The 11,014-nt window shown below is 43.7% G+C and overlaps 5 protein-coding genes across 7 annotated transcripts in view; 2 read left to right on the forward strand and 3 right to left on the reverse strand.

The window, feature by feature from the left end:
• The window catches only part of LOC119131662 (lymphocyte antigen 75-like), a 1,013,224-nt gene that overhangs the window by 378,851 nt on the left and 623,359 nt on the right, over window positions 1-11,014 (reverse strand). The window lies entirely within an intron of this gene.
• LOC119131727 (C-type mannose receptor 2-like) overlaps window positions 1-11,014 on the forward strand; it is a 399,366-nt gene that overhangs the window by 213,648 nt on the left and 174,704 nt on the right. The window lies entirely within an intron of this gene.
• On the reverse strand, window positions 797-2,262 carry LOC119131764 (growth arrest and DNA damage-inducible protein GADD45 gamma-like). The gene is made up of 3 exons (XM_037266473.1): window positions 2,121-2,262; window positions 1,787-1,994; window positions 797-1,693 (listed from the first exon to the last, which is right to left on the reverse strand). The coding sequence occupies exons 1-3, from the start codon at window positions 2,219-2,221 to the stop codon at window positions 1,580-1,582; spliced, it is 423 nt and encodes a 140-aa protein (XP_037122368.1). The 5' UTR covers window positions 2,222-2,262; the 3' UTR covers window positions 797-1,579.
• LOC119131747 (growth arrest and DNA damage-inducible protein GADD45 gamma-like) lies at window positions 5,310-6,891 on the forward strand. Its single transcript, XM_037266446.1, has 3 exons — window positions 5,310-5,692; window positions 5,783-5,990; window positions 6,084-6,891. The coding sequence occupies exons 1-3, from the start codon at window positions 5,325-5,327 to the stop codon at window positions 6,195-6,197; spliced, it is 690 nt and encodes a 229-aa protein (XP_037122341.1). The 5' UTR covers window positions 5,310-5,324; the 3' UTR covers window positions 6,198-6,891.
• On the reverse strand, window positions 8,357-10,759 carry si:ch211-22d5.2 (serine/threonine-protein kinase NIM1). Its single transcript, XM_037266475.1, has 3 exons — window positions 10,486-10,759; window positions 9,696-9,964; window positions 8,357-9,262 (listed from the first exon to the last, which is right to left on the reverse strand). Exons 1-3 carry the CDS (start codon window positions 10,757-10,759, stop codon window positions 8,498-8,500), a joined length of 1,308 nt encoding a protein of 435 aa, XP_037122370.1. The 3' UTR covers window positions 8,357-8,497.

An 11,014-nucleotide genomic window follows, 5' to 3' on the forward strand; every position in this document is an offset into this window, starting at 1 on the left:
TTCCTCAAGCTACTGTCACCCATCGCTGAATTGCAGAAGCCGACATCATCACTACCCTTCACCCTCTCTTTCGTCAGCTCATTAAAGTGAAAAGCAGATGGAGTGAGTGCCGGGTGGGTTGCCGAGGAGATTTAAAGTGCTGATTGCATTTCAGCTGGTCTTGCTTTGTGTGTGACAGTGGGGCGTGGAGACTACAGCAGCTGTTGACTTTGCAATGGTGACACAAGACTTTGAAGGTCAGTTTGACTTTAGAGTCTGAATTCAAAGTCACAAAGGACTAGTGGAAATGTTTGAATTGCAACGGCGCAAGAGAATAAAGCACGCGTGCCAAGTCCAAAATGTCACTTTAATTACGCTGCATTAGAGGTGGGGTGGTATGGAGTAGATTTTGTCACGAGTAAGATTAAGATTTGAAATGTTGTGGTGGTTCTGAGTCTAGATACATAGATGGTTGCGTTTTTCAGTCAGATTTTTTTTTTTGCTTTTATTGATAGAAAAAACATGCAGGATAGTGGCCCTTGAATACCAGATATTGAGTTTGACAGGTTTAAATGACCCAAAACTGTGACTGTTGATCTACACAACTAATTTCAACAGTCTTGAAGGTCATTTTTTATGGTAGCTCATCTAATACCTCATACATTTTATACTTTCATGAATTTTTTTGTGATAGTAGAATGTTGTTATCACAAGTGTAAGGACTTGATATTTCAGCACTACATATGGAGCAGCCTATCTAACCAACATGCCGACGTGGCACCCACGTTGGCAGTGGGGGGAGGAAAGACCAATGTGATGAATTAAAACGTTTTATTTCTTCCTTAAAAATATTTTTTCATCTGCATCTAATATAGCAAATCATTTGACAAGGTGAAAACTTTTTTTTTTTCTTTTACAACACATTTGCTGTTTGCTAGAACATCATAGATCAATACTAGTTAATTAAGTAAACATCTGGATTTTTTTCCCTATGATTTTTCATTATTCAGCCATATTCTAAAGTGAAACCTTTAGGCAACAGGCATAGTTTTTTTCTTCAATATTTATCTTGTTTTTTTTTGTCATTGTTAAACTTCTAAAGTGAAACCTTTAGAGAATTAAGACAATTCTGGAAAGTGGGAAACATTTTCGCTGACTGCAACTGTTGCCATGTTGCTCAGTCTTGCAAGAGGCCATGGTTAAAAAGTCTCTTTTTAACAAGTCCTCTTCCTCAGCACCGCTTCTTCTCCTGCTGCGCATGCTTCAACGAGCGACGTGTGCTGCGTGCATGAACGAGATATCACCGCACGCGCACGCTGCTTCTCCTTCCTCTCCAAACCTCATCCGCACAAAGAATGAGGGTCGATGTGTCGCTCTTGAGGCATACCTGACTTCATTCACACAAAGAATGAGAGTCATCTTGGCATGGACGGGACAAGAAGCGACGGTTCCACGGGGGCCCCTCGGGCCGGCGCCGTGCTGCCTGGGTTGAGAATCCTCCTCAGGAGTATCCAGGGATGAGCAGAGACAGCCTCATCCTGTCAATCAGGATGAGTCTTTGCCACATGGGAAGCTTCACATAGGGGAGCCCAATCCCGCATCAGCGTCCGGGGAGGCTGATTTCGGGAACCCAGTCATTCAGACGCCGGCTCTCCTCGCAGAACAGGTGCAGCTTCTCCAGAGAGGGGTCCTCCCAAGCCCCTTCAGATGGATTCTGTTATAACAGAAAGAGGAGAAGGAATTTAGACGGTGTACCCATTTCACACATAATAAAAACCTTTGCATCGGTGTGAGGAGCCCTACGTACCGTGATGAGGACACAGTGAGCATCTTCGAGCTGCTCCGACTTGCCAGCAACAATCTCAGACAGACGTTGCTTGTCGCTCACTCTGACGATGCTGATGTCGTTGTCGAAGCAGAAGGACTGGATGAGGGTGAAGTGAATCTGCAGCGCAATGTCACACTCGAAATCCTCATCCACGGCAAGCACGCAGAAGGACACACTGTCTGGATCACTGTTGAACCATCGAAAAAAAAAACCACATGGTTAGCTGCTGCGACTGATTTGATTATCTTGGTGATGATAGAGAATCCAAGCAGACAAAATCTGAAATGTTCGACAGAAATTTATTCCAACTTACTCGGTCATTATTTTTGCACTCTCATAGACCCCAACGGTGAGTCGATCTTCGCCCTGAGCGCAGAGCAGAGCTTCCTTCAGAGATTTTCCAGCAGACTGCATGGTGAGTTGTAGGGTATCTTCCAATTCAGTTGATGGTGAGCTGTTTGTGCTGTGTTCAAAGACCCTGCCACTTTTTATACTATAGTCCCGGCACACGCTTGCTGTCTGATTGGCTCTTTCAGGCACAATGGCTACAACAGGCCTGCTGCCCTCCGTCTGCCTCTGGGACGCGTGCCTTTAGAACTCTTCCAAAGTTGGGGCGGCATCCTTTGAATGAAAGGATCAGACGAGACTTTTTGACCTTTCGATGATTTTGGAATCATGAAACCACACAAGAGGAAAACCCTTCTGTCAAAGTTTTTTTTTTTTAAATCAACATGTGGATGTTTAAACATATTTGTTGACATTTCAGACTTTTTAGATGCAATGATGTATAAATCTTTTGTAAATCTGCTAGGAAAATGTTCCAAAAGAAATAATGGAGCAAAATCTAGGGTCATATGTTTGTTGACTGTACAGGAAAATGTTTAAGATTTTTGTACCATTCCTAATGGTCATATACAAAAACAAGTCTTATGTTAACAAAATAAAATGACATGTTACTTTAATGATGAAAGTATGATGCCGAAGTGAGTCATGATACAGGTGCATGCATCTTAGCATTCATAATTGTAAATAACAATTGCACTTTCTTTTCTTTTACTTGAAATGACAACTCACACATTGTAACACTTGAGTGCCAAAATTCCAGCATGATGGCTTTTTTAATTCAGAAGTTTTAAAGTGACAGTAACTTTGGATGCTTATTTTTCCATAAAAATATTGAACCGTAGTAGACGTGCAACTTAATAAAAAACAACCACAATTCCATTTAATGGTATTGTTCTGCAGCCCGTGCAGAGCAGGAAGACAACATTGAAGTTAAAGGAATTTTCCAAGGTAATAATATTTTATAAAAGCTGTTTATAATACCTTGATAACTGATTTAATCCCAGGCAAAGATGATGCATTAAGCAAAGTTATGAAAATATAGGGAATAGTACAGAATATTGTAATACAACATTGTCAATTTCTTCATGAAGTAGTGCGGCATTGATCAAATGAAAAAAAAAGAGAGAAAGAAGGAAATGAAAATTGTCTGCTTATTGGCAAGTTCTTTGAGACATCTGAGTTGGACTTTTACAACTTCGGAGGAGGACATGCTCGTATGTACAAGTCAAATGCAGCGGCACGCGCCACTAGTTTGCATACGCAAAGACGGACCTCAGTCGAGGCGCGTGGCATCTGGAGATATGCCTTCGTGTCTTATCTCGCAGTCTGCATCGATCTCCATGACGACCGAGGGGCGCCATCTGTCCCCCTAGGGAAGGGTGGACAAAGGAAGTCGGCCAGCACCTGCTGCGCAGCGTGGGCCGCACACGATCGAGGCACTTTTTTATTTATTTCAATTGCAAACTTTGGGTTGTGAATAATATAATAAATATGTTCAACTCTGCGCAGTATATGTTGATTTATTGTTCTCTATGTGTTTGGCAGATTTCAATTTTTCAGAAAAATTAATAAAAAAGTAAACACCTGATTTGTATTTCTTGAATAAACAGCGTAAGTAGCATCACGCAGCGATACTTTTTTTTCTTATTTTTACTTTTTCATCTGAAATATAATCTAATTTCAGTCCTTTTTTTTCTTGCTGATTTATGCGTCAGGTCTCCAATGAGCGTGGGGGTTTCTGAGTCGCAGCGGGTCACCAGATCAGAAGCCCGTCCCCAAAACCAACACCTGTGACACGCGACAACCATCTGAGGAGGCCTCCGTGAAGCAGATGTGCTGAAGCCACAAAAGGATCGTATCGATTTGCACGCGCCTGCGCCATCAAATAGCTTCATATACGACTGCGTGAGCCTCTTGCAGCTGAACCTGCATGACGAGCGCACATGCGGGACAGAAACTGAAAGTTGCAAGTTTGCAAGTAAACACTTTTTTTGTTGCCGCAATAATCTCCCGATAAGCGTTTGTTGTCATAGACAACACACTCTGAACATTCTTTACGCATGTTGAGAGTATACACACATGCAGGCGATTTTTATCACCGTTGTTTCGCCTTTGGCAGGTTGCACTTCATTGTAAATGTTTGGAACGCAAACTGCAACTGTGACCTCTTTGGCATTCAAATTTAATCAAAACTCAGACAGGGCAACACATGCAAAGTTGTGGACAAAAGATCCGTGTGGCGCCCCGGGGTTGGGGTTGACCTGGGTTTGTAGGGGGCATCGCGACACTTCTCCATCTGCCGTTTTGCCTTCAGTTGAACAATGGAGGGAATCAATCTGTCCTAACCTGAGTTCTGCACCGCCTCTTCACCACATCACTCATATACGCCTAATGACTATTTAGATAGGGGTTAGAAATGCAATATATGCAACAATAAGATAATGTTATGAATTCACCAGAATTGCAGTATTATGCTTCCAAAAGCCTAATCAGAGCAAAATTGTTGGGTCACATTTGAGCAGATTGCAAAGAAGTGTGCTATTTGCATTAAACGTTTTGAAGTTGAAAGCAGTCCCTTCCATAGGGGCTCCGCAGCGTAATAATAATAATAATAATAAAAAAAAAAACAGGCAAGGATTTTTGTGTACAGCTGATAATCACGTGGTCTGCGTGACCGATGCAGCAGCACGCACAACGTTCTGGCACGCGCTGCTCATTTGCATTTGTATAGAAACTGTGATAATGGAAAGCTTTTCTGCACACACAATAGGGCTGCTTTATGGTCAGGCCAGCCCCGAGTCCACAGATGGCATCGTCCACCTGCCCTTTCTCTACATGGGCTGCTGGGGGAAAGCTGGGGGGGTTGCACACTTTCTTTATGCCATTAAGAACATTTAAAAAATAAAGTAATAAATTAATAATAATAATAATAATAATAATGAAGGCTACATTTCCCCAAAAAAATTCAACAACAGCAATACAAGTCTAAATCTTCACTTTATGGTTTGGGTTGAATAGTTGGTTGCAAGAACTCGCTCACCCCGAGTCACGTGATTTTTCTTTTGCAAGTTCCACAAAAGAAGAAGCAACCACACTTTTGTGTGCGTATATTAGGCTATTTTTAGATTCGGGCCAGGCTGTTGCATCCCAAAGGGGGAGCGTGCGTGGCTCGATGACCCCCATCAATCTGCCACGAGCCAGAAGTGTGACAATAGTATTATCATACCAATACACGCGGCCACAGCCAATCAGAGGGAAGCTCTTTTACAACCCCACACGAGCTGCTCTGTATAAAAGGCACAAGCCTCTCCTCCGAGGGCACTCTGCTCTTTCTGCGGATCAAACCCACACAGCCTTTCATAGCTACCTGTCTGTGCTTCTGAGGAACAGCATCAACATGACTCTCGAGGAAGTTCTGACCCAGAAATCCACTGAGCGTGCTCAGTGCACCGGCAAAGCCCTGGAAGAAGTGCTGGTTACCGCCATGGACAACGACTCCCTCACTGTAGGAGTTTACGAGTGCGCAAAAGTGATGAATCTGTAAGTATTTTATAGAACACAAAATTTGCACAAAATGTGTAGCATTGTTTACTTTGGGGATGCTTAGAATTTTTCTTCTTCTTTGAACAGTGATCCAGACAGTGTGTCCTTCTGCGTGCTTGCCGTGGATGAGGATTTCGAGTGTGACATTGCGCTGCAGATCCACTTCACCCTCATCCAGTCCTTCTGCTTCGACAACGACATCAGCATCGTCAGAGTGAGCGACAAGCAACGTCTGTCTGAGATTGTTGCTGGCAAGTCGGAGCAGCTCGAAGATGCTCACTGTGTCCTCATCACGGTACGTAGAGCTCCTCACACCGATGCAAAGGTTTTTATTATGTGTGAAATGGGGACACCGTCTAAATTCCTTCTCCTCTTTCTGTTATAACAGAATCCATCTGAAGGGGCTTGGGAGGACCCCTCTCTGGAGAAGCTGCACCTGTTCTGTCAGGAGAGCCGGAATCTGAACGACTGGGTTCCCGAAATCAGCCTCCCCGGACGCTGATGCGGGATTGGGCTCCCCTATGTGAAGCTTCCCATGTGGCAAAGACTCATCCTGATTGACAGGATGAGGCTGTCTCTGCTCATCCCTGGATACTCCTGAGGAGGATTCCCAATCCAGGCAGCACGGCGCCGGCCCGAGGGGCCCCCGTGAACCGTCGCCTCTTGTCCCGTCCATGCCAAGATGACTCTCATTCTTTATGTGAATGAGGTCAGGTATGCCTCAAGAGCGACACATCGACCCTCATTCTTTGTGCGGATGAGGTTTGGAGAGGAAGGAGAAGCGGCGTGTGCGTGCGGTGATATCTCGCACACGTCGCTCGTTGAAGCATGCGCAGCAGGAGAAGAAGCGGTGCTGAGGAAGAGGACTTGTTAAAAAGAGACTTTTTAACCATGGCCTCTTGCAAGACTGAGCAACATGGCAACAGTTGCAGTCAGCGAAAATGTTTCCCACTTTCCAGAATTGTCTTAATTCTCTAAAGGTTTCACTTTAGAAGTTTAACAACGACAAAAAAAAAAGATAAATATTGAAAAAAAAAACTATGCCTGTTCCCTAAAGGTTTCACTTTAGAATATGGCTGAATTAAATTAATGCTAATTATAAAAGAATTGTACTAAAGAGTATGTCATTTGTGGAAAAAAATCTGATATTGTTGGAAAATTTGTGGAAAACCTGAATAAAAAAAATACAATTATAACTTTGGCTTGTGTGGGGGTTTTTTTTTCTCTCTTGCAGTGATGCAAAGTGTCTATTGGCAAATGGGGTTGCAGGGCTGGAGGAGTGCGTGTCTAATAAAAGTTTTAAACTCAGCAAATTTGCCTGAAAGGGGGGCTCCGGTCGGTCATCTGCTCAATGCTGTCCCCCTGCAGCACAAGAACAACCGCACCCCTCCCTCACCCATCATTTAATCTGCATGTGTAAAGCTTACAAACACAATAGCGCAGCTCCGGGCCTGTCAGCTCCAGCAACCAGGACAGAGCCCCCATTGTCTGCCCTGCAGATGTCTCCACAACCACGCCACACCATCTGCTGTTCCTCCAGAAGGGGGTCGGCGAGGGCATGGCTGAGAGGGGAGGAGCTGAGGCTTTAGTGAGTGGTCCTGTATAAAAAAAAAAAAGTGACACGTTGGATTTGGTGGGCCCGTCTAGCTGGTCTGGGTCGGTTGTGAAAAAGAGAGGGGTCCCGACCGTGCAGCATCTGGTGTCCTGCCAGCTGCTGTTATAGGACTATTGTTTACTCGCAGGAACTTGTTGGACCTTTGGTAAACAGCCCACACAAGGACGCAGTTTCAGCTGTGTTTGGGTGCGGCAGTAACTCTGCCACCTGCTCGATGGAAGAATAAAACTTACGTGACTCAACTGGGGTTCGCTTACCAACTGTCTTTGGAGCACGAATTGTATTTAGTGTAACTTTTGCTTTTCCATAAAGAAATTTACAGAATCATTTATACATTCTTTGTGAGGTCACGATGTATACATCATGGACCAAATTGGTTCTATTGTGACTTTAAAAGATGATTATATAGTTCAATATTTGGATGTTTTAATTAATTTTGTATGACTTGAATAGTCTTAGTAGCAGGGCAGGCACGCACGGACGCACACACGCACGCACGCACGCACACACACACACACGCTGTTATGTTGTTTGTTTGGTTCTGATTTGTACTTTGGTTCGTTTTTCTTTTTGTCAGTGTTATGTTTTCCTGCGGGGTATTCCAGAAAGCAGGTTCAACATACTCTGAGTCTATCCCTGAACTCTGAGTTGACTTATTCTGAGATGGGAGACTTTGACAGCTGATCTGAGTTAGTTCCATCAACTCTGTTTCTTCAGCTTTTCCTTGACCAGTAGAGCCTTGTTTTTTTTTTAATGTGTTTCCTTTTAATTAAATATTTCTTCACTGAGCCACAGCCCTACAACCTTGCTTCCTTGCACTTGGGTCCTCCATTCCCAGATTCGTGACACACACGACTGAAAAACACACTGGAATGGAACTTATATATATTTTTTAAAATATATTGAATAACAAACAAATAATACAACAACATCAGATATTTAGAATTAAGGAACCAAAGAGAGAATTACAAAAAAAACATTATTTGCATTACAATAATAATAAAAAGAATTAAGACCTTTGGCATCTATTGGAAAGGCATCTAGGGTCCTCAAAACTGATTAGTTGCTTTCTTAATGTGCTCCACTGATTGGTTGTCAAGGTAATTAAATAAATGGAAAAAATATTGAAATCAATAAAAACACAAAACCTGTGTAAGTAAAATCACCAGTTTGAGCAGACCTTCATATTAAGAAATCACACAGAGCTTGGAGGTGTGCCTGAGGCCCCGATACGCTCGAAGTCCCTCCCGCTTGGGGTCCCACACCATCCCTCGTACCACTGGCAGGCTGTCGCACCCCCTCCTTCTTTGCGCTTGGTGCTGCAGGATTCGGTAGACGCCTGTAACGGGGCTGCGACTGTCATTCAGCTGATTGTTCCGTAGGTGTGCCGAGGTAAAGCCGAGCTTCTCCAGGGAGTACCTGACCTCCCCCATCTCCTCCTCCTTCACAAAGTCTCTACTTTTGGAATCCAAGAGTCCTTGCAGCGGGCTCGCTGGTTCAGGAGATGCCAACGACCAGGGGAATTCCACAGGTAAAAGCCAATCACAACCCAGCATCTGGTCAACAGCATAACGCTCAATGGGATCTGCTTTTAGGATGCCCCTGATGAGCCTCTGACAGGGACCAGGAACCCAAGGCGGGATGCTGTAGGTGCCCTGGATGACGCAGCGCCTCAGCTTGCCCATTGTGTCAGCACGGAAGGGCATGGTGCCCGTCACCATGAAGAAAAGGAGCACCCCCATTGCCCACACGTCCACAGGAGGGCCCAGGTAGCACTCGTCCTTGAAGAGCTCCGGGGCGGCATACGGAGGTGAGCCGCAGAAGGTGTCGAGTGTATCATTGCGGTTGGAAATCTGCTTGCTGAATCCAAAGTCTGCCACTTTGACACAGGCGCTGGCGGTGAACAGAACATTCTCTGCCTTCAGGTCTCGGTGGATGATGTTATTATTGTGCTGCAAGGTAAATCATTACGGATAGTTTTATTTCTGAATACCGAAAACATCATTATTGGATATTCTACGGTAGAATCCTGTTTATAATGCTTGACGAAAAGTTGAGGATTTTCCATCCATCCATCCATCCATCAATTTGGAGTGCTCAGTTGGCCTACCTAGCATGTTTTTTGGATGTGGGAGGGAACTGGAGTTCCCGGGTAAAACTCACGCAGGGACGGACGGGGAAAACATGCAAACTCCACACAGGGAGGGCCGGAGGTGGAATTGAACCTGCACCCTCCTAACTGTGAGGCAGACGTGCTAACCAGTGTCTCCTTGATTTTTTTTCATTTAACTCAAATTAAGCGAGTGTATTTTATGTTCATCCTATAATTCCACTAAATATTTCAAACTTTTGTGAGTGGCGTGAATGCTCACTGCGCTGACTCACCATGAATTTAATAGCAGAGAGGATCTGCGAGAATGTAATCTTGCTGGTGTTGTCTGCCAGTTTTCCCTCATTGCAAATTATGTTGTGAAGGTCTCCCCCACCAGCATACTCCAGCACCAGGTAGAGGCGGCTTGGCGTCTCCACCACTTCATAGAGACGGATCACATTCGGGTGCTGGATGGAGTTCATGTTGCTGACTTCTCTGGAGAGAAGCCGCTGGGCCTGATTGTCAAATCTTGTCTTGTCCAGGATCTTAAGGGCCACTTTGTCTATGAGGACACATAATAAGACTTCAAACACATTGGCTGTTTGGATGAATAACTTTGAAAAAATTAGGGTATAAAAAATGGATGATGGTTTTGTGGTAAATCAGAACCAAATTTAAATTTACACTGATGGAATGAATGAGAATAAATTCTGGTCACACAAACAAATAACAGCAACAGCTAGCATTAATTAAATGATCATTGATGTATATTTTGATTGATTTGCATGATTCATTTTAGCTACATTACCATCCATCGACACATCCTTTTTTCTATACAGAAGGTGAACACGGTAGAACCTAACAATACATCTTGATAAGAAGAAATACGAAAACACAACTTAAAACCGTAACTCAGTTGCTGCCCCTGATGCTGCGTCATCGTTGAGAAAACCGAATTAAAATGTTTTGAGTATCTTGACGGTAGAAACGTGCATTGCAAATAGAATTTACAGTTTTACTCAAATCAATTATTTTGAGTAAAGAATCACAAACTCACAATATTGAGCTCAATATTGCAGGTACCTTTTGTGAGAGCATGAAAAGCCAGTTTGACTCTAGAGAAGGTCCCATGGCCAATCTCTCCTCTAACTTTGTAGAAGCCGACCCTGCGGCCGATGACAAGTTCCTTGATGATTCTGTCATCCTTGTGCATGTCCATCGTGAGCTTCTGCAGCGGGGTAAGACATTGTGGACTATCTGCTTCCTCTCCCTCCTGTTCAGGGTCTGAGCTGTCTGTAAGGTAGTAAAGGCTATGGTGGAGTTTGGGGCTTGTTACCTGGATCTGTCCAGCTGGCATTTTTGATGATCTGCAAACCCATCATGGTAAATTTTAGACAACAGAACAATATTCCAATGTCATTGCAAATGCAATACTATAGAGCTCTGTTTGCAAAAATTTATATGCTGCACAACACTAAAAGTGAACGGCAGAATGTCGTTCGGACACCCCGGCTATACAATAAAGTATCAAACACTACACAGATGAATGCAAAGCCATATTTAAGATCTGTATATTCTTACCAAGTTTCCAAACTGCTGGTAGATGTCAAAA

The sequence above is a fragment of the Syngnathus acus genome, chromosome 12 (assembly GCF_901709675.1).
Source record: "Syngnathus acus chromosome 12, fSynAcu1.2, whole genome shotgun sequence".
In the NCBI taxonomy this organism is placed as follows: domain Eukaryota; kingdom Metazoa; phylum Chordata; class Actinopteri; order Syngnathiformes; family Syngnathidae; genus Syngnathus; species Syngnathus acus.

Coding starts and splice junctions, on each gene's coding strand:
- LOC119131764 (XM_037266473.1), bottom strand. CDS start 2,221: ATGCAGTCTGCTGGAAAATCTCTGAAGGAAGCTCTGCTCTGCGCTCAG. Junction 1,995..2,120: donor AGTGCAAAAATAATGACCGA/GTAAGTTGGAAT, acceptor ATGGTTCAACAG/TGATCCAGACAGTGTGTCCT. Junction 1,694..1,786: donor CTCACTGTGTCCTCATCACG/GTACGTAGGGCT, acceptor CTGTTATAACAG/AATCCATCTGAAGGGGCTTG.
- LOC119131747 (XM_037266446.1), top strand. CDS start 5,325: ATGACCCCCATCAATCTGCCACGAGCCAGAAGTGTGACAATAGTATTA. Junction 5,693..5,782: donor TGCGCAAAAGTGATGAATCT/GTAAGTATTTTA, acceptor TTCTTTGAACAG/TGATCCAGACAGTGTGTCCT. Junction 5,991..6,083: donor CTCACTGTGTCCTCATCACG/GTACGTAGAGCT, acceptor CTGTTATAACAG/AATCCATCTGAAGGGGCTTG.
- si:ch211-22d5.2 (XM_037266475.1), bottom strand. CDS start 10,759: ATGCCAGCTGGACAGATCCAGGTAACAAGCCCCAAACTCCACCATAGC. Junction 9,965..10,485: donor TTTTCATGCTCTCACAAAAG/GTACCTGCAATA, acceptor GTGTCCTCATAG/ACAAAGTGGCCCTTAAGATC. Junction 9,263..9,695: donor TCTCTGCTATTAAATTCATG/GTGAGTCAGCGC, acceptor TTTACCTTGCAG/CACAATAATAACATCATCCA.